General features: G+C 40.6%; 2 protein-coding genes across 2 annotated transcripts in view; both read right to left on the reverse strand.

The window, feature by feature from the left end:
- Positions 1-4,906, reverse strand: part of kiaa1549lb (KIAA1549-like b) — a 50,273-nt gene extending 45,367 nt beyond the window's left edge. The window contains 1 exon segment of the mRNA XM_046863843.1: positions 4,376-4,906. Within this exon segment, the coding sequence (XP_046719799.1) occupies positions 4,376-4,427 (52 nt within the window). The 5' untranslated portion in view covers positions 4,428-4,906.
- A 1,207-nt stretch (positions 4,907-6,113) lies between these two features.
- The window catches only part of hipk3b (homeodomain interacting protein kinase 3b), a 38,631-nt gene continuing 21,495 nt past the window's right edge, over positions 6,114-23,249 (reverse strand). The window contains exons 4-16 of the mRNA XM_046863844.1: positions 20,952-21,071; positions 20,781-20,867; positions 20,404-20,588; positions 19,805-19,952; positions 18,444-18,561; positions 18,174-18,295; positions 17,716-17,822; positions 16,842-17,012; positions 16,401-16,760; positions 15,620-15,766; positions 14,677-14,915; positions 12,608-12,747; positions 6,114-11,547 (exon numbers count right to left, since the gene is read on the reverse strand). Coding sequence (XP_046719800.1) covers positions 11,083-11,547; positions 12,608-12,747; positions 14,677-14,915; positions 15,620-15,766; positions 16,401-16,760; positions 16,842-17,012; positions 17,716-17,822; positions 18,174-18,295; positions 18,444-18,561; positions 19,805-19,952; positions 20,404-20,588; positions 20,781-20,867; positions 20,952-21,071 — 2,409 coding nt within the window. The 3' untranslated portion in view covers positions 6,114-11,082. The remainder of the gene's footprint in view (positions 11,548-12,607; positions 12,748-14,676; positions 14,916-15,619; positions 15,767-16,400; positions 16,761-16,841; positions 17,013-17,715; positions 17,823-18,173; positions 18,296-18,443; positions 18,562-19,804; positions 19,953-20,403; positions 20,589-20,780; positions 20,868-20,951; positions 21,072-23,249) is intronic.

Here is a 23,249-nt window from a genome sequence, read left to right on the forward strand (position 1 = left end):
CCGAACTGAGACTTCATATTGTATTGACGCTTTGAAAACTACCTTGTAGGCACCTGCATTCTTTTTTCTGATTACATTCATATCCTCATTCATGCACTTTTAAACTCAGACTGATATACTGTAACTTACTGAACGTTTTAGTGAATCAAATAAAAATAATCATTTCAACACACTGAGACGACTGTAAATGAAGTGTTTACTAAAATGTTCCAGAAAAAAAAAAATGCAACCACTCGCTCACATGAAAGTAAACAGCTCAGGCTTGTAGGATTTTTTTGTTGTGTGGTGCAGGAGACACATCCCTGGTGCACAACTACAGTCTTAAACAAATACCCTGTAAACCACACACACACACACACACACACACACACACACACACACACACACACACACTCCTCCTATATCACATTCAAACGCATTTTCTATGAACTATTATCCAAATAATGAAGTGATATTGGGTAAGTGGAAGCTCCATGTGCTCTGCTAGGAAGGTTGTATGTTCAAAGCCCAGAACAATCAAAATGCCTCTTCCGGGCCCTTGAGCAGGGCCCTTAACTGCTCAGTTGTATAAACGAGATAATTGTAAGTCTCTCTGCATGAAAGTATGTGCCAAATGTAAATGTTTAGAATGTTATACTCTGATTACATCTACATCATCTTCTCAGTCCCATCTGTGTAGACATTGAGATCAGACACAGCTGAAGATGTAACATGACTATTTGATCCAGACGTCGAAAAATAATTTTTGTGGAAAAAGTGATGGATCTAGAGGAGAAAAAAAAAAACCTTCTCTCTCGTCTGTTTTAAAATCACATCAGTCTGAATGAAGATCTAGATTCTGCTGCAGGCTGTAAATGTCCTATCATGAACCAGATAGAGAGACGGAGAGGCGACCTGCCTTCACCCACCCAATCCCATTTATTATAATGATGAAGCGTCACTCTGGCAGAGATTCAGAGCGAGAACTGAGCAACCATCTGTTTCTGCTCTGTCTCACTTTCTGAATGGACTCGTCCTGTCTTTATGGACCATCCCGTGCTCTACAAGACAGTTCACAAGTCGCTCAAATGTGGATTTGCATGCATATCATGTGCAAAGGTACAGGATCATGATGTTCATCTCAGAGGCTTTTACAGGACAGTGGGAACATCTAAACCTGGTCCAGGAAACAAGGGTTATACCACCAGGGACAATTTAGGAAACATTCAGAAAGTTCTAGATCTTTAAGAGGTTCACAAACTCAAACTGTTCAGCCACAGTCTGGTGGATGAAACTAAGAGATGCAGGAGGATCTTCTTCACTTAGAACTCCATAACTGGCTCTCCGTCACATCACACTTTTCATTGTTCTAATTTAATTTGTAAATGTTCCTTATGAAGTTCAGATGTCTAAAATGTGCAGTTTCTTCTGCAATAAAAACTCAAGAACATTATGGACTTTTTCAGCCATACAGTATGTAGTTCTTCTCCAAACTGCTAAAGCAATGTTGGAGGCACACAGTTGTACGCGACGTCTTCGTAACCAAACCTGTTCCAGCAGGATAATGTTGCTGTGCACAAAGCCAGCACCATGAAGATCTGATTTACATGGGTCGGATTCAGTGGAAGATCTTCTGCTATAGAGATCCAACCCTTTCGAACACCTTTGGGATGAATGTGAAGACTGACAGCACCTTCTATCCTACATCAGGACCTGAATTTACACAACACCCTTGTGGATGAATGAATCTCCACAAAATCTAGTGGAACATCTAGTTGAGGTTCTGCTTGTAGAAACAAAGAAAACGTTGAAAACGTCTGTCATGTTTTCTCTAAAATCAGATCTTCTGATTCTCAGCACCATGACCCAGTTCTACTATGTCCTGAATACGGCTCTGGTTTCTGGAGTTATAACAGAACACACACACTCACACACACACACACACACTCACACACACACACTCACACACACACACCTGATTCTGTTCAGCAGTTAAAGATTTAAAGGTGCAGTATGTGATTTTGTTAGAAGTTTTAATGCTGCTGGAAAGTTTGTGAACCCTTCAGAACATCTGCATAAATAAAACCCAAATCACCAGATGTTTTCCAGTGTAGATGAAAAGCCTGATTTAAACAAATCAAACCAAATTATTAAATTAATGCACTAAAGTAAAGTTATTTATTTATTTGTGAGAAATGTTTTAATATTATATTTCACTGAGTGTTGAAATAGTCAGGTGTTTTCAGGCTACAGGAATCCAGATCGATTAAAAAACAGTGTTCACACTTTCCACGTTCACACCATTTCAATCCTTTTCCAAAAGTTGCTCATCCACACTGAGACGTGTAAAAATGCTCACGTCCCTGTGCACTAATCTTAACACGCTTCGACCTGCGTCATTTCAACTTACAGTTTATTTACTTTATGGCTCTTTTAAACGTAAAAAAAAAAAAAAAAGCGAAATATGCGTTTTTAAAGAAACAGGACGATGAGACGAAAATCAGGTCTGAGTGAGAGCCTTGTTTTATTCAAATAAATAAAAATATGACATTTAATGGGGTTTAGAACAAAGGAAATACTTTTGTCCACAGTCTCCTTTTCTTCTTCTTCTTCCGGCTTCTCCCATTAGGGGGCGCCACAGCGGATCATCCGTCTCCAGACCCCCCTGTCCTCTACATCTGCCTCTTTCACACCATCTACCTGCATGTCTTCCCTCACCACATCCATAAACCTCCTCCTTGGTCTTCCTCTTTTCCTCCTTCCTGGTGTCTCCATCCTCAGCATTCTCCTACTGATATACCCCATGTCCCTCCTCTGCACACGTCCAAACCATCTCAATCTCACCTCCCTTACCTTGTCTCCAAAACGTCCTACATGCGCTGTCCCTCTAATAAACTCATTTCTAATCCTATCCATCGTCGTCACTCCCAACGAACATCTCAACATCTTCAGCTCTGCTACCTCCAGCTCCACCTCCTGTCTTTTACTCAATGCCACTGTCTCTAATCCATACAACATCTCAGGTCTCACCACATAGTCTATTATATTAAACTCCAGGTGGACGTCTTGACAGGACATGTTCCGATGTGCATTCGGGATTAGACTTCCGTTAGAAAAGGGATCGTAGTGGACAGGTTTTTCTCAGTGCAGTACAATTTGTCTGTAGCAATCATTCTGCAGCGCCACCTCTCCTCTAATCTCATCTAAATTACTGCACCTTCATCCTGATCCTACATAAATCCAGGAAGTCGCAGCACTACTGCACGCATCAGCAGGAAATGCAGGAGGTTGCAACGTTTAATATTTTCCTGTAGTGCACAAAGATGTCACACACAAGCAGAATTTTCTCGCCAGATGTTTGTGTCGTGGCTGTACACGAAATATAAAAACAGGCGCTTTATTTATTACTAAAGAACAAAAATGCACAAAAAATCTGACTTTTACGATTAGAATTATTGGCACCCTCAAGATAATAAGCAGCTGAAACAGCAAAAAAAAAAAAGACTGAATTGTAAATTGTTGCATTTGATTTCAAACTTGTTAAATATAATAATAATAATTATTATTATTATTATTATTGTTATTATATTATTATTATTATTATTATTATTATTATTATTATTATTATATTTGCCACTAATTTTAGTAGTTACTTGTTATCCATTAATAGTTAATCTTCATGATACAAGTTACATCCAGTTCTCACCCACATTCTAGCAGCTATAAACGCTCGTTCCCTCACCCGGAGACAGAAGACAGATGCCTCATGCCATGCGATGGAGAAACCACTGAAGCACCATAAACCACCTCTGTCCTAAAAACTCACAGCTTCACCTCAGACTGTTACAAACCCTTGGTACTGGAGACTCCTTCCAAAAATGATTCATACACAAATTTCTCCTTCTTCCATTACACACCTGGTCCTTGTGGAAACATCTGGAATTGGTTCGATGGCGTGGTGAATTGAAGATTTGAATGAAGTGAACGCTTTAACGGCCTATTATGAAGGGTGCCAATAATTATGGTCTTGTATGGCTGTATGAAGCTGGGTCGTAGCCTCGGTGATGACGGAAGCTTTAAAGCGTTGCAGTACTAAAGAAATGCGCAAAAAAAAAAAAAAAGGAAAGGAAAAGAAGAGGGAAGAGAGGATGAAACCGAGAACGTGCACAGTGAAGAAGTTGTTATAAGCTGTTCATAATAAGACGTTCTGGACGAGCAAATGAGTGCACGCGCTCCCGGTTATGAAATGATCACCGGGTGGGTTTTGGTTTCTCCATATGAAGATGTGATATGAACTTCTTCACACGTCGAGGTGTGACCGAATGCGCGTGAAGGAAAGGAAATGATGGAAATAAAAAGAGGTGTTTTTTCCCCTTTATTCTTCTCTTTTTCTTACCGGCGTTGGCGAAAGCACCGTGCAGCAGGAGCAGCGCGAGCCCCGCGAGCATATCTCCCACGCGCGCGCCTCTGCCTCCGTTACCGCCTTCGGTTCTGCCCCTGGTTCTGCTCCTGATGCCTCGCGGCCGTAGGCGCGCAACCGCTACACGCGCACCGGAGGAGCGCACCAAGTCTTCTTCATCCTCTTCCCTCGCGAAGTCCTCGAGCCGGATCCGGAAGCCATTTCCGTTTCCGTGGCTGAGACATCTGTCCGAAACGAACCGGGACCGGGACCGCAAGTCACCCAGCACGAACCAAAGCGTCGCGCGCTCCCGCAGCCTGTCCTCCGGTGCTCACTGAATGTAGAAGCTGCTTCTGCTTTCCGGTTCGACCAGCATCATCATCACCATCATCATCATCACCACCACCACCACCATCACGGCTACTGCAGCACTCTCTCTCTCTCTCTCTCTCTCTCACACACACACACACACACACACACACACACACACCCACACTTACTTCTGCCTATTATTTGTTACCAGCGCTGCTCCGACGATGCTCTTTGTGCTCGCGCTCTATCATAAAAAAATAAAAAAACCTAATTATCCTAGTATTAATTGATTGGTGTATTTAATGCGCGTGCAGGATCGAACCCGGAGTCAGCGCGCGCCCCCTGGTGGAGAACATAATACACGGTTTTATCTGATTCCGGCCACCGGATCAATTAATTAATTTTTTTTAAGTTTAGTGCCCATACGTTTGTATAATTTTATCCCTAATGAGTGAGCCAGTCGTGACTGTGGTGAGGGAAAAACTCCCTGAGACCTCATGAGGGAGAAACCTTGAGAGGAACCAGACTCGAAAGGGAACCTCATCCTCAACACGGAATGTCCATTCATTACAGCTGTTCAGTTTTAGACGCATCAAAGCAGAACTATTCATGCAACCTGTTTTCTGAACCGTTGTAGCCCACTGTTGAGTCCAAATCCATCCTCAAAGTTCTTGCGTTGTTCAGCAACTTCATTGATCTTTCAGAATCCCATGGTCAAGACTCCTGTGCATACACTAGACCTGTCAAAAACAAAACTGGGTCTCAAGTCTTGGTTTCTAGCTGACTGGGTCTAATAATGGGCTCAGTGAGCTTCTGTATGGAGAAGTGGGTGGACAGGACTTTCCTCAGAGCTTGTAAGAAGCCTGCAGCATGGGAAGGTTGGTGTGGAGTCCCAGAGGAGGAAGGCCGGTCTGTAAACTCAAATCATTCTTTCTTCCCTCCTTTATATTTTTATTCTGCTTTTATTTACTCCTTTATTCTATAAATCTTTTATTATCCAATTAATCTATGACTTTAGGCTCCTCCATAAACATCTGTATTCCAGGGGTTGGAAGATGTGGAAGATCTGCTTTAAAACTCCAACTCTATTGAGCAGCTTCAGGATAAATGTAAACCCTGAATGCACCCCAGGCCTCCTCACCTTCATCAGTACCTGACTTTACCAACACCACTATAGCTGAATGCATCTCCAGAAAATCTAGTGGAACATCTTCCCAGAAGAGTGGAGCTTCACAGCAAATAAGGTGGAAATTAGATGTTCAAAACGAAGCACAAACCTCATCACAAATCTCAAACTTCTGCCCATACAGACCAAATATTACGTGTCAAATAACATGAAATCATTTCAGTGACGTACAAACGTTTTACACGTAAATCAACACGTGATATAAATGATAAAAAGAAAGACACGTGAACTGCAGGCTGCAGCAATAGATTGTTTTTTTTATTCAAAGTGAATCTTGACAATACACCATAAACTCTTTATTATGACACTCACCGAAAAAGAGTCGCCTGGAAAACCCGATTAATGTGACCGAGCCCCGTCACGTCCAAGTCACTGAGAACTACAGAGGATACACGCTATCGCAGAAACGCTAAAGACGCCACGTCCGAAATCGATGCTAGTTTGATTTCGTTTTTCCCCTCCTCCTCCTCCTCCTCCCCCCATCATTATACGCTTAAATATTGCACAGTGCAATTGCTACATGGCAAAAAAAAAAAACTAGTGTAGCATCGAACGAAACAAGAAAACAAACGAAACAAAAGCCACAGAAACGACACAGCGAGTAACTGCTCCTAATTCATCACAGGGGTGAAAAAAACAAAAACAAAAACATGCTGTAACTTTAAATATCTCAGAAAAAATCCAAAAAATAAAAAAAAAAGGCATTAGGACTTTTACAAGCTTCCATACTGAGAGGTGATTTCAGGATAATACAGTAGCAACAGCAGGTTAGTACAAACACCCTGAATTACATGAGTAGGTTTCAAAAACAAACATATACAATAGCAAAGTTTCAACATATTATTAGTAAGAATATAATAATAATAACAATAATAATAGCAATAGTGATTAAAAGTAAAGTCTTAATCTGATTAGGAGGAAAAAAAAGAAAATTATAAGAACAGCAACGATGTGTATATGATTAAAAACTCTTTCAGTAGATCGATTAGGGAATAAATTATGGAAATAAGCGTACAGTCATCATTTCTCACTTGATCAGGACAGACGGAGACAGATTTGCTGGTGAAGGCCGTTTCACACCGGTCCAAATCAAACTCTATACTTATTTATTTTATTATTTACTTTTAACCAAAATTGGGAATGAAATTGTCCTGCATGTGCATTAATGATTAGGAAAATGTTTAGTGGAGCTCAAAAAAGCCAAATTACTGTCAATAAAAGGGAATTTATTATTATTATTATTTTTGAATACACATATTCATTAATAATTATATTTTTTTTTTTATAAATAAAAAGGTCAAAATTCTGATCCCTGGAACAGGAAGTTGATCTGACATTTCTGTTTTTTTTGTTTTGTTTTCTCCAACAACCCCAATAAAGGCACACACACACACACACACACACACACACACACACACACACACACACACACACAGTCCTTCACGCGGTTTTGTGAGACGTTCGATACGATAGAAACACGTGTTCATCTTTACGCTCCATCTTTACGCTTTCTCATTTCTCTGAGATTGTGAGGAAAAACAACACCACCACTAAACGTACAAAAGTATTGGGACACTCTGCTTCTCCTGCCACATGCGGTTCTTCCCCAAACTGTTAGCACAGAATTGGAGTCACGGAATTGGAACGACTCTGGATGCTGTCTCCAGCGTGACAATTCTCCTGTGCACAAAGCCAGCTCCATAAAGATCTGCTTTCCATGGGTTGAAGTGGAAGATCTCCTGCTACAGAGCTCTGACCCTCAAACCTATTCAACACCTTTGGGATGAATTTGTGGCTGAATGAATCAAATGGAGAGTAAATGTGGACTGGGATGTTTAATAAGAAGCACAAACCAGTGTGGTGTCCACAAACATTTGTACATATAGTGTATTTAAAAGCCCATATTCCTAAATCTATATAACTGTGCTGATCAGAATAATAATAATAATTATTATTAAGCTACAAAATTCTTACAGAAAAACTAATATGAGTGGGTTTATTACTCTAAAAGGAAATATAACTGTGTGTCGGGAAAATGGATTTATTTCTAGAAATTAAATGGTGTTTTTATAACTTACTATAACTTTCTTTTTTTTTTTTTTTACTTGTTTTCATGACTAAGCTTCTGTACAGTGCTATAAATTATGACTTGTGAATATCTGTGGAATTTCATTCCATAGAAATCTAATTGATGTATCCAGAAAATCTTAATTCATTTCAAGACATGACCATTAATTAATGTATTAATTAATTAATTTAATTGGAATATAAAGTTCACTCTGTGCATAAGAGTCTTAATAGATAAATAATTAAAATGTTGAAATTCATTTGTACTCAAACAACTTAAAATATTACTGAAATATTAAGTTTTTAAGTTTGTTTAATTTTGTAAATCAATTTTCTGAATCGATGATAAATGATAAGTAGCATATTATAATAGTTTATATTTTATAATTATTTAAAATAAATTCTAATGCTACCAATTAGAGTATTATAATCACAGTTATAAATGTTTAGCAATATCAGCTTTATAGAAAAATGTTACCTCTGGGAATTAAATGTAAAAAATTTAATAAAATAATAAAGAAATCAGGGTTATGGGGCTTCAAGTGTTCCTCGACATCTCGGGCTAAAGGAAATCATTTCATAAAACCGATTCTCTGAATTTGTGATCGTTAGAGAACAACTTCCGTTCTGCAAACCATGTCTCCGGTCAACGCGTAATAGAAAAATAGGGAAAAAAAAAAAAAGGCAGGAACAATCAATGAAAAGTTAAAATACTGATAAAAACAAAACAAAAACAGAGCTTCAACAAACTGAAACTAATCTCCAACAGCAATACAGCAGTTCAATTTACACTCCAAACATTAAAGCAACAACACAAAAAAATAATCAACCCAAATACACTTCTAGTACACAATCTCAGGTAAGAAGAGAGAATTATACAAAAAAAAAAAAATTGATACAAATGCAGATATAAAGAGGAGAAAAAAAAAAGTCTAATTTCACAGCTATCTGAAGTGGCAATAATTATATAGCAGCTTATCTAGGATACATTCAAGATAGATGATACGTCTTATTACTTGCTCGAGAAAAGAAAAAAAAAAAAGGCTAAAACCTATAAACGTTAAACCTACGCCGTAAATCAAAAACATTTCTGTTTACTTCTTAAAACTTAAAACCCCAGGACTAGAATTAATTCCTACAGTATACATGAGGTCTATGCAGGGACACAGAGAGAGAGAATAGCTACCTTGCTTAGAAAAAAAAAATTACGAAATTACAGTCTTTGGTGCTGCACAAGCAACATTTATATATTAAAAAGAAAAAAAACCCACACATTTACCAAGAAAGAAAACAAAACCGAAAAAAAAAAAATCAGCACGAAGTCGTTATACGTCTTTATCTCCCTGACGGAATGTATAAAATAAGCAGTCGACACCGGTAAGTAAGCACGGGGGTTTTTTTTCTTTCTTTTCTTCCCTAACAAAGTACATAATAATAGAACTTAAACACGTTTCACACATGCATAAATGAGAAAGATTGCACAAGATTAGAAAGTCACACCTGGTCAAGCTTCAGCACTAAGTAGACTAGCTCTATTAGAGATATACCGTATATATATATTCGATTATAATCCCAAATACTGCATGGTTCTGGGCTGTCAGGCTACGATGAATCCAAAACCACAAATCGGAGACTCTACTTGCATTTCTATTTGTCATCTAGTCGGAAAACAAAAAAAAACAAACAAAAAAAAGTGGAAAAGAAAAATCATGCCCACCACATTTCTACACATCTAGAATACGAAAAACCAAACAGATCAAACAGAAAAAACGCACGGACGATTTCAGAGAATCGACGTTTTCCGATTCTATTGCGCTTTCGTTCAACAGTACAGAACACTGTTAGTAATTATTTAGATTTCTTTCTTTTTCCCGGGTATGAAACATTAATACATGGGATATTCAATGCTCGTTTTTCTTTACGATCCTTTGTCGGGAAAAGTTATTATTATTATTATAATCTTTTTTATAAAGATACAGCAAACGCATGCCGTCCTCGAAAAAACGTGAAAAAAAAGACTACAGGTTAAACATTTTTTTGTGCAATGAAATACCTCCATGCCAAATCAGGTATGAAATGCATACACCTGTGGGTTAACACACACACACACACACACACACACACACACACACACACACACACACACGCTTGCAGAATGCACGGACCCTTCTGAATTTCAAGTGCTGCAGTCCGATACATCGATATATATATATAATGTATTTATGTTTATATTTCTATATAGAGAGAGATTTATATAAGTAGTAACATGAACAACCTCGAATATTTAAGGCACTATGGCTGAGGACGTGTTGAAACAATGCAGCGGTGTCACGACGGGAACGTTTCAGAGCGACGTCGATCCGACGCTGATTGACGTTTTGCAGCTCATGCAAGAACACATGCAGCGTGAAGAGAACGAGCACTAGGTTCTAATCCGATGGCGTGACTCGACACCGAAACCACGGCGGTAGAAATACTTTTGAAAAAAAGGCAGGACATCACGTGGATGCCGACGTTTATGTGCGGGGTTTTTGGTAATGGCGCGAGTGGGGTGGGGTGGGGTGGGGTGGGGTGGGGTGTGTGTGTTTGGACTGGGCGGCTCGACACGGGGAAACTGAGACGGTTTTACAAATGTGTCTCGCACGATTCAGAAGGCAATATAGAAAAATAGATCTGAAAGGGAACGAGGAGGAGATGCACAATCACGTGATGGGTTTTTTCCTGTACCCCCCCCCCCTCCTTTCACCAGTTTGGAGAAGAGCTTCATTTGAAAATCTTGTAGAAAATGTGCAAAAAAAACACATCGTCTTTTTTTTTTTTTTATCCATCCATACTTGCTTCATTTCCTCTTTGCGTTCTTTATCAACTTGCGGAAAACCTTCGAGACATTCGTGTATATATTTAATTTCTTTTTAAAGCTCGATTGAAGGTTCGATTGCACCCGAGTTGATGTGGTTCTGAGAAAAACAAAAAAACAGCTCGAGTTCCTGTTTGTGCCATGGCTTGGGGCATGAACATCTGGATGATCGATGGTTCCTGTAAAAAACCCTCCCTGATGGGAAACGTGGGGTTGGGGGTGGGTTATTGGTGTATGTGTGTGTGTGTGTGTGGGGGTACTCAGGAGGTACTCAGGCTAGCTTCAGATGTAGGAGTACTGGCTAAGTTTGGTGGGGCTGAGGGGGAAACCTGCGTAGGCAGGAGAGGCGATGTACGAGTGCGAAGGGAAGAGAGGTTTGAATTGGCCCTGAGGGTGGAGCGTGGGTGAGGGAAGGAGGCGGGCGCTGATGCCCACGCTCACCTGGTGCACCAGGTGCCTGGCTGGGAGGAGCACGTGACTCCTTGTAGTACCAGGCGAGGGCAGGAGGTGCGACATGGGGCCGGTCGGAACCAAAGGAGCCGAGGGCGGGTAAGAGATCAAAGTGGGTTGTGCGTGGGGGTGGACGATGCCCAGGGGTGGAGCAGGGGGGTGGGCTGAGGAGTGGGTGGGGCTGCCATGTGGGAGGGTAAAGGCGTGGCCATGCACCGTGGGGGGGATGAAAGCCTGAGGGCGTCGGTGGCTGTAGTTGACGTTCCATTCTGAGTGCGAGGATGCGGGATGCTGGAGCTGAAACCCAAAACCATATTAGCCATAAATAACATTTATACTAAAAATTATTATTAATCAATTATTATAAATTGACATGTTTTATTCATTTATTTCATTTGCTATATTTATTGCAATATAGGGCGCCGATATTTTTTTTTCACACACATACTTAATTAGTTAATTAGTTTAATAAATAAATTTAATTTTTATTTTATGAAATTAAATTTTTTAAGTTGTTTTGCTATAAAAAGCGACAGTTACTGAACGACATCTACTGAGCAGTACAGCTGCCAGAATTTAAACAAATGCTCCACATCTTTATTAAAAATTTAAATTCCTTTCCCTACCTAATTAATCATCCTTTCACTTTTGTTCTTTATTTTAAGAAATATATATATATTTGCACAAACTGCTTTATTTTAATACCAAAAATAGTGATGGTAAAAAAAAAAAAAAAAACTACACTGATGTGTTGCATTAAACATTTTTTAAAGATCAATAAAAGATCAGATTAAAATAGCTTCCAATTTCAATAATTCAACATTTTTACCAGGAGCTCTTCACCTGGAGCTATACATATGGAGCTCCTCAAATGGAGCTCTACACACACCTGGAGCTCTACATATGAAGCTCTACACACACCTGGAGCTCTACACACACCTGGAGCTCTACACACCTGGAGCTCTACACACCTGGAGCTCTTCACATAGAGCTCTACACACAACTGGAGCTCTACATATGGAGCTCTTCAGGAGATCACTCAGGACTTGTCTTTACTGTGTGTTGGAGTTTAAAAAAGAGTTGAGGATATTATTGGATATTGGTAGGAATAATAAGGTTCCTGGAAAATTCACACACAAAAAGATTTATGTATTAAATAAATAAAATAAAAAAAAGTTTTTTTTTAATTTAATTAATTTAAATTATTAATGATTTTATAAATGTAAATTATATTATTTAATTTATTTATTAATAATAAAAATAATAATAGTGCAGAATGCAGCAGGTGTAAAAGTCTGAGTGATCGCTGCAAAATCATTCGTTCCAGCTTTAGTAACAGTAACTGATGACCTCTGACCTGCCCAAAAGGTGGAGGTGGAGGCTGAGACTGCTGGGATGGAGGGATGAGTTTCGGCGGCCGGTTCAGGAGCGAGCTGGAGTGATGTGGATGTCTGACGCCACCGACGCGACCTTTCGACTGGCACGATGGCTCGAGGACTGATAGAGTAAAAGATGAAAATGATTATAATTGATGTTTAATGTTTATACAGGTTATATGATTATATGTAGATGTGTACAGGTAATATGTCACATAGCTATTTGCATGTTTAGCAGTACAGATTTACTGTCCTCTAATAATAACTCAACATACAACAATTATTGTCTAAACAGCTGGTAACTGGTAACAAAAGTAAGTACACCCTCAGTGATAACAGCTGTATGTCATGTAAACATGTGAAGACACACGTCCTATTCATCATGTTCATGTGTTTGTCTGCTTGTCAGAACCATACACATTTGTGTATCTTTTATTAAAGCAGATCAAATCTGGTGCTTTGAGTCCAATCCTCTTAGACTGACCACTTGATGTTCAACATGGACCTCATGAAGATCAGTATCACCCTAAAACTGAGTTACAGTACAGTGTTGAGGGTCATACAGAGGTTTTCTGAGACGGGTTCCACTCGGAACAGACCTCACAAGGGTCCATCAGAGAATTCAAGTCCTCGTGCTGTGCGTCAGGTGCAGAAGCTGCTTCAAAAAACAGATGCATGAGAGCTGCAGCGTTGCTTTTGAGGTTGCAGAAGCAGAAGGTCCACTTGTCAGTGCTCAGATCGTACCCTCAAAAAGTTTGCTGGTGACGACCTGCCCAAGAGCATGAATTACTGGAACCATGTCCTGTGGTCTGATGAGACTGAGATCAACGTGTTTGGCTCAGATGGTGTCCAGCAAGAAAATTGTGTGTTGCCTACAGTGAAGCATGGTGGTGGTATCATCATGGTCTGGGGCTGCATAAGTGCTGCTGGTACTGTGGAGCTGCGGTTCATTGAGGGAACCATGGATTCCAACATGTACTGTGACATTCTGAAGCAGAACATGATGCTCTTTCTTCAGAAACTGGGCTGAACGGCAGTTTTCCAAAATAATAACAACCCCAAGCACACCACCAAGATGAAAACTGCCTTGATGAGGAAGCTGAAGGAGTGGCCAAGTTTGTCTCCAGACCTGAACCCTATTGAGCCCCTGTTGGGGATCCTGAATCAGAAGGTGGAGAAGCGTCATGTGTGTAACATTCAGCAGCTCCAAGATGTCATTATGGAGGAGTGGAAGAAGATCCCAGAAACAACCTGTGCAGCTCTGGTGAATTCCAGGCCTGGCTGTATGTTGCTGGCTGCATCATCGATATCGGAAGCTAACAGGTTTAAATATAAACCCCTTCGGTGGTGAGAGACGTCCAGGAGAGAATCTGGAGCTGTGTCTATAATCACCTGTAACACTATATATCCATAAAACCTGAAGACATGTGACCTGAAAAAACCAGCCTGCAGTGAGTCGGACCAGGGCCGGTCTCTAGTTACGCTCCTGACCTGACAGGAATGAAGTCCAACAGACTTTAGTGCACAAGGTCAGGATTTACCAGAGCACGGATTTACCACGTGGCTGAGGAGGTTCCTTTAAGATCTCACTCAGCTTCAGGTTTGAGGTCAAGGCTGTAAATGTCAGTGTTATGGCGAGAACATTAAAAACACAGGTTTTATACAGACCTAAATCCTGTTCTTATGACAACTGGTTTATGTCCTTGTTTGTCTGGTACACATGATATGACTACAGGTTAATGGATGCCTGAGCAGAACATCTCATTCCACATTTAGGCTCCATTAGCTGTTATATGAACTTCCACTCTTCTGGTAAGATGTTGTAGAATTTGTGGAGATTTGTGATCATTCAGCCACATGGGTGTTAGTAAAATCAGGTACTGATGTAAGTGAGAAGGTGAGGAGGCCTGGGGTGTTCATTATTGTTGGAGCTCTATAGCAGGAGATCTTCCACTCCAATTACAGTTCTCACTCAGTAAATCCTGGAATGACCTTTGTTTAAAATATAAAGTATATATATACAATATAAAGTGATGTAGGTGTTCCGTACCCGTCCTGGCTGCCGGTTCGTTGTTGTTGTTGTTCTGCACCCTCATAGGAGGCACCACCATGGTCCGTACAGGCGCTTTGCTAATCTCCGTCTCGGCGTCCACGCGGCTTTCGCAGTTCTGATTACCTTCAGTGATGTAGCGGCTTTCCAGGAACGGACTGTCCGCTTGTCCGGAGGAGTCGGAGGCAGGAGAGCCGTCTACCGTATCACACCCGCTCTCTCGCTCGTCCTCGGACATGCTGCACACACACACACACACACACACACACGGATCTCACAGGGTTCTGTAGACCGTATCATCATCATGTTCACATTGATGTATATGTAAAAGAGTAAAGGTGATTTGTCACATGTACATTACAGCACAGTGAAACTCTGTATTTAAATATCGCAGTGATGTTAGGAAGCTGGGGTCGGAGCGTAGGGTCAGACATGATACAGACGGTTTAGGGCCTTGCTAAAGGGCCCAAGAGTGGCCCAAGATGAGAAGCTTGGCGATACTGGGGTTAAAACCCCCAACCCCTTAACCAGTGAGCTACCACTGTGTGTATGTGATTGTATTAGCACATACAAATTACAAATTATCAGCCCATTTCTTGCCATGACTGAAAAATATCATGTTTTATATATACATAAATAAAATGTTCACGTGTGTTTATATATGTATATATAATGTGTGAACATTTCATGGGTGTGTTTTTGTGTGTGTGTGTGTGTGTGTGTGTGTGTGTGTGTGTGTGGACCTAAAAGCTCTCACAATAATAGGATTATCAAATATGTTCTTCACAATGAGTTCATTTTGTTACTGATTTGTTCATTTTATTCATTTCAGCAAGAATAATGATGATAATAAAATCTAGCAATCACAATGCCTTGATGAATGAGTGTATGAATAAAATGAGGGTGTGTGTGTGTGTGTGTGTGTGTGTGTGTGTGTGTGTACCTGTTGGATCTCTTGCAGGGTGAGGTGCTGGACTGCACTGATGCTGATGAGCTTGTACTGAGGCTGGAGTCGGGACTGCTGAGAGAACACACACGCTCCATATTCAGTGTACTCCGACACGCCTCACACTCCGGACTTCCTTTACACCTACACACACACATACACACACACACACACACACATATATATATATATATATATATATATATATATATATATATATATATATATATATATATATATTTATATAAAGTATCTGATGTTTGTCTACAGAAATATTAACTTTAAAGAACTGTTATAAACTATAAAAAAATTCTTGTCATGATATAAAAGTTTTGCTACACTGACATTAAAAACTCAAAATATTTAATTTAATTGATATTTAAAAAATGTTTATAATGTTTGAAAAATGGCTTTAGCACCGGTCTGTTGCATTTTTTTTATCATTATCTTTATATACACACTCTTATACATTACATTTGATTATGTTCTTGGCTGTAATTTGCCTTCGATGTTTCCTTTAGTCCATTTAACTAAACACTGTTTCCTACGGACCGTTTTTACTGATGCACCACCCTAATTATGAGTTGATGGAATAATCTTTGGAATACTCGATTAATAAAGTTATTAATAGCAGCGGCGCTAATTAATCATTTAACTGACCTTTCTATATAAAGTGTTTCCTAAATCTATTTAATAAACAAAAGCAATAATAATAATAATAATAATAATAAAGAAATGAATACATGTAAAAAATGTTCCTCATGTGGTTTAAACTCACTCGACGGAGTGCCTCTGCTCTCCCGCCTCCTCCTCCTCCGTGTCTTCATCCTCGTCTTCGTCACTGCTGATGCTGATCACGCTGCCTGCAGGACTCGGTGTGTCGGCCGTCACGGTCTGCCTCTGTTTCTCAGACACGCCCAGTGCGTTCGACCGTGTTTCTACCTCCACCTTACAGCATGCAGGCTCCTCCTCCTCCTGTAACTCCTCCTGCGACTCCACCCTTGACTCCGCCTCCACCACGCAATCCCTCGATTTAGGACGCCGACACTCCACTTCCTGTGTGCGCTTGTGGCCGTTGTTGGTCTTTGGGGAATGGCACACCGAGTAGTGTGTGTTGGTGTTGTGTGAGAAGTTCATCCTGAAATTAAATAAAGAAGGTCAAGTCAAGGTCAAAAGGTTCAGATTTGAGCCCGTGTCAGGTGTCCCGGATCAGACCGACCTGTTCATGCAGGGTTTGTTCCTCTTGTTGGCTGCCGGCTGCGGCCACACCACGTGAGCGATCCCGATGCTGATTGGCTGGTGAGCGGACATCGCTGTCATGTGATTGGCTAACAGAGTTTGGGGGTGGGGCAGGATGGAGCTGTAGTGGTTCCCGTGAGGCCGGACTTTCCTGAAACACACGAGGGAAAATTACAGCGATGATATCGAGCATGTAATATGGTGGCGTGCAAAAGTTTAGACATCCCAGTCAAAGTTAAGTTATACCTGTTATTTTTGTTTCGCACAAATTTTAAATCAAAAATCTGAATCGTTCATAAGTTTAGGCACCCTGAAAGATTTGAGATCTCATAACCTAAATTAGATCAGGAGAAATACAGCCTGATGTCTATAAATGTTAGTAAATAAAGTTTAAACTGTAAATAAAGGACATGCGATGCAATTTTCAAAGCTTTATAAATACTTGGGCAAGGTCCCTTACACTTTGTACTCTGAATTATAATGATGCCCACAAAGCAGGAGAAGGCGATAAGAACATAAAGCGCGTAAATAAAAGGTCTCATTCCGTAATTCGATTAGGAAATGTCAGTTAACAAGAACTAATAAAAAGAAAATAGATTTTTGCTAGAGAAAATAAATGAGAACCCTGAAAATACAAACTTTTAACAGGCAACAAAAAGCACTCAGAAACTCTGATACTTGCCAGTAAGTAATGTCCATGAGGGGGGGCCAAAACTTTTGCTTCTGGCACTTTCCTCATTTGAAAATAATAATAATGATACAATATATATATATATGCTGTGGTGGTTTTTCACCAGGGGTGCACAAACTTACGCACACTGCACAATGTCAGATTTCACTCCCCCATCACTTACCCCCAGTCTGCCAGCCTCTGTGGTCCTGCCACAGAATCGGACCCCACCGGAGTCACCTGCTGCCAGGTGGGTACCAGGATCTGCTGCGGCCGATTGGACCAGGCCTGCTGTGAGCCGACAAGCCACGGATCGGATTTAGTTTTAGATTAAACACGAGAACATTTTATATGTGGATTTTCTTTCTGCTTTTCTAGAATGACACACTATATTCTGAATAAGGATGTTTCTACACAAAATATAAAAAAATAGCAAATATATAAATTTTTATTATTAAATATTTGTTTTACAGAAATATATTTTCCTCGTTTAGAGTTAAGAGCACGTTAAGCTATGTAGGATATGTACGAAAAGGGGCGGGGCTTCCTGATAAAATCCACCCCCACTCATATGTGTATTTCTAAGTGATGATATAAACATATACAGAGCTCACAGGAATGTCAGGTGAGATTAAAGTGTACCTGTGTGATGACACCTGGTCTGATCTGTAGAGGCTGGATGGCAGGAGCCTGGGTCACCAGCGGGACCGCGCTCTCCATCCGCACCGAGTAACCAGCCGGCTTGTTGGGGTTGGGCGGTAAACCTGCGAGAAGACGAGTCGGTATAAACGTAAACAGCAGAACGAGGCGTGTTCTGGCCTATTCGCCCTTTATTACACCTTATAATACCTGTATAAACGCAGACGAAACCCTGCATCGATGAATGGTGATGTGAAGGTTTTATTCGTTTACCTTGTAGGGTCGGAGGGCAGATGATGAGCGCTTGCTGAAACGAGTCCCCAAACGGAGCACCTGCTGTTTGTAGCGGGATCGCGGGATGAACGACGGAGGGAGCAGGTGGAGCTAAAGGCTGCAGGAAGCACACGGGAAAAAACATGCCTCTGATAAAACATTCAAGTTCTTTTTATTTCATTATTAATATTACATAAAGGAAAAAAATTACTGGTTTTACAATAAATAAACACACTTTCAAATCAGTTGGACGTCAGTATTATATTTGATCATTTTTATATTGTGTGTGCAGGTTTTTAGGTTCTCTTGAACATCATTCCATCTCTAGGAACGGATGAAAAATTCCAAACAATTCTCAGCTATAATAACTATGAAGTGTTCTTTTTTTATTTTATTTTATATTTAAACCAAACATATTTTTAAAAATGTAAAAAAAATCTAGAAAATTTATTCGATTTTTGATGAAAAATTGTTTTTTTTTATTAGTATATTATTATATTAGTATTATATAATTCATATTATACAATTATATTTTATTATATTAAATGATTATTATTAAATGTACTTGTTGCTATTATTATTATTATTATTATTATTATTATTATTTTTGCCACATCAGTAAATGCACAGAATATTAAATGGCCAACAGAGGGCAGTGTAACATATGACACGTGAGCGCGCACACACTCGGCTCTAACTCAAAGTTCACCTGAGCAGCCTGATCTCCTCCGCTCTCCACACACTGCACTACTGACTCCTTTCTAGAGCGATCGTGAGTTTGATTAAAAGAGCAGGTGCACGCTGAGACACTTTCAGCAGCACCATCGCCACCACAACTCCATCAACAGCACCACCAGTACCACCAGCACCCACATCTCCATCTCTACCATCACCACCACAATTTCCATCACAACAACCAGCACCAACTTCACCCACTCCACCACCACCACCATTATCTCCACCACCACCATCTCTTCTTAGCCCCCCACCCCCTCTCCACACACACACACACACACACACACACACACACAAAAAGGTAATTTGCTGGTTCTGTTCTGACACTGGAGAATGTGCAGGTGAGTGGAATCATCTGTAATCTCTTCTTCTGCTACACACATTACAGTAACATTAGGACGTGTGTTTGGAGGTCAGCTCAGCATGCACAGCAACGAACCGCCCGCCGCTTAGCAACATAACCTCCTCTCTGCGTCACCGTGACGTCGGTTACACTGTTGCCATGACTATGACGCTGCTGTGTGATAAACGAAAATGAGTGAGCTCTGAACATGAGTGTAGAAGGAAAGGGATATTCACACACACACACACACACACACACGGTCAGCAGGATCAGGTTGTGGTACCTGTGTGTGCATCTTGCTGTAGGGTACGGTGATGTTTGGTGCTGAGTTTGTGTGTGGTCTGGTAAATGAAGCTTTGTTGCGATTGGCTGTGTCGTAGACTCCGGGGCGTGGCCTACACACATCCATGACGTGGAAACATGACTTCACACTACAGAGAGGAAAAAAAATGTACAACACAGAGAACAAGTGTGGTGGAAAAATTATAATTCACCCTTTCAAGTCTTTCTTTTCTTTCATTACTTTAAGCATGCTTTTCTTCTATCTATCTATCTATCTATCTATCTATCTATCTATCTATCTATCTATCTATCTGTCTGTCTGTCTGTCTGTCTGTCTGTCTACAGTATGTCTGTCTGTCTACAGATTCTGTCTGTCTACAGTATCTGTCTGTCTGTCTGTCTGTCTGTCTACAGTATCTGTCTGTCTACAGTTTCTGTCTGTCTACAGTATCTGTCTGTCTGTCTGTCTGTCTGCCTGTCTGTCTACAGTATCTGTCTGTCTGTCGATCTATCAATTCAGCTAAAGGTTTCTGAGATGAGAACAATCTCTCTAAGAGTTTTTTGTTCCCCATGTGAGTGAATTTGGAGCGATTGAATTACTGATTGCTGTGAGGAAAGTCGAGAAGGTGCTGCATGGTGACGAAGGGATGGTTGAGGACTTCACCAGGGACGATTCTCTTCTCCGCATCGATCCATAACATCTTCTTCAGCAGGAGCACAAACTCTCCACGATCCACCTTCTCTGCCAACAGGTCACCACCTTCCAGATTCATCACTAAATTCACCTGGAACATCACACACACACACACACACACACACACACACACACACACACACACACACACACAGGGTCATAATGAGCTTGGGTTGTGATGTCATTAAAGATGCTTTAGCTAACAGGATCATTTGCTGATTGTGTGTGTGTGTGTGTGTGTGTGTGTGTGTGTGTGTGTGTGTGTGTGTGTGTGTGTGCGTACATGCACAATATCATCCAAACAGCTGAAAATATACTTTCTGGCTTCCTTCGACTTCATCCCAGTTTCTGCCTCATGTTCCTCTGTGGACTGACAAACACAATCAAACTTGTTACTCTCTGAGTGTGTGTGTGTGTGTGTGTGTGTGTGTGTGTGTGTGTGTGTGTGTGTTACCTTCAGTCTCCATGCTGCATAAAGGGTTTCAGACTCTCTGCAGAAAAAGCGAGACGTCTTCGTCCCCAGGTTCAGCAGGTTGTCTGAGGGTAAACCCTGCGTCTGAGAGATGTAGCGGATCTGAGAGAGAGAGAGAGAGAGAGAGAGAGAGAGAGAGAGAGAGAGAGAGAGAGAGAGATCTTTTTAAAAATATACATTTGACTTAATATACAATAAACAAATAAAATAAATTCTATAAAAAAAAAATATACTAATAAATTCCCTCCTCCTTTCTTTCATCTCTCCCTTTTTCCTCCTACCTTAATTTCTCTCTCCCTCTTTCCCTCCTTCCTTTCTTTATTCCATCCTTCTTACCTCCCTCCATTTATGCTTCCTCACTTTCTCTTTCTCTCTCGCCCTCCTTCCCTTCATCCCTTTCTCTTTCACTCCTTTCCTCCTTTCTTCATTCCTCCCTCCTATTTTCCCTGCTTCCTGTCATTCTGTCCTCTGTCCCTCTTTACCTCCTTCATTCCTCTTTCCCTCCTTCCTTCATTCCATTTTTCTTTTTCCTGCTTCCCTCCTTCCTTTATTCCTTCCTCCATCTACCCTTCCTCCCTTTATTTTTACTATTTTCTTCCTAGCTTCCTGCCTCCCTTCCTCAAATCTTCCCCTACATTTTTTCATGCCTCCACCGCTCTTACCTCCTTCATTTCTTCCCTCGTTTCTTCCTCTTTCCTCTTTCTCCTCCTCTTTAAATTCTCCATCACTTTAATCACACCTTGATTCTACACTCAGATCACTTTCTTTCTTTCTTTCTTTCTTTCTTTCTTTCTTTCTTTCTTTCTTTCTTTCTTTCTTTCTTTCTTTCTTCACTACAGTTACAGCCCTTTTAAGTTTTTCAACATAAAATGAAATAAAATCACAAGTTTTGTTTGTTTCCTTTTGCTCTCAGACTCACAAGTCAAACTCCAAGTCTAACCCTTTTATTTTTTTAAGGGTGCCAAAAATTCAGAGCGGAGTGTGAGAACAGATTCACCCTGACGTCAGAGTCACTCTGGTGTAAAGATAAACATCCATTAGACACCCGGTGTGACACCAGAGCTCCACAGAACACACACACACACACACACACACACACACACACACACACACACACACACACACACACACACACACACACACACACACACACACACACACACACACACACACTTCAGGGAATCCTGGTCACATGACCTTTACGTTTTCAACTCCGACGTGCTCACTTATGACAACACAAACACAAACACACACACACACACACACACACACTTTATCCCAATTAGACAAAATTCTTTAAATTAATTCATAAAAATGTGTTCAAATTAAATACAAATTAAGACAGAAATATTTAATTATCAGCTGTGCTGTGTAATACATGTACCGCCACCATAAACAAATACATTTTTTATGCCATTAATGGCATTTTTATTATTTGTTGGAAAAAGTAAATATTTGTGGTTATATTTGCCAGATTGCAAATACAATCAGTTTTACGTCTCTTTCTTTTGTCTTTCCCAAAACGAGCGATGAAGTGAAACTACAAGCCAAAACCTCGAACCCTAAACCTCCTGAATGATCAACTGCAGAAAAAGAAAAATCACAAAAGCTGGGAATTAAGTGAAGGCAGATTATAAAGGGAAGTGAACGCCGAGTTCAAGGACCAAATGTTTTGATCGGCGTGTCGGACAAGAAGCAAGAAACAAGGCCAGATGAGGGAAGGAATTCATCTGCATTCCGGTCTCTTACATCAGCAAACCGGGAGGAAAAGCGGTCCGGAATACGAGGAGGGAAAAAGTCAAGTGAGGGTTTTTTCATTTTTGGTGTAAGAGGTTGTGCGTCAGTGTTGTGTGCGTTGTTGTTGTAATGTTTGTGCTTTTGTTGAGGTTTGGGGCAGGTCCAAGCCTGCGCAGGGAGTGACGGGAAAAGCGACATCGCTAAAATATTCCCACATCAAACACACACACACACACACACACACGGTTACTGAGATCTGACAGCTGGTTTCTAAATCGCTGCTGTTAATCACATGACTACAGGGAGGCCTTCACTTCTGCTATTAATACTTTCTGCTGTGTTTGGTGCAACCCGACACCTCCTTCCCCACGCTTGATCAACCCACCCTATCAATCCATTTACCCCCTCCATCAACCTGACCCCTCCTCCCCCTCTCCCATCAACCCAACACCCCTAACCAACCCACACACCTGCTTCGTTCAAACTGCCCCCCCATCAATCCAACAACCAAATAACCCAACATCCCCCATAAACCCACCCATC

This window comes from Silurus meridionalis, chromosome 13 (assembly GCF_014805685.1).
Source record: "Silurus meridionalis isolate SWU-2019-XX chromosome 13, ASM1480568v1, whole genome shotgun sequence".
NCBI classification, from domain to species: domain Eukaryota; kingdom Metazoa; phylum Chordata; class Actinopteri; order Siluriformes; family Siluridae; genus Silurus; species Silurus meridionalis.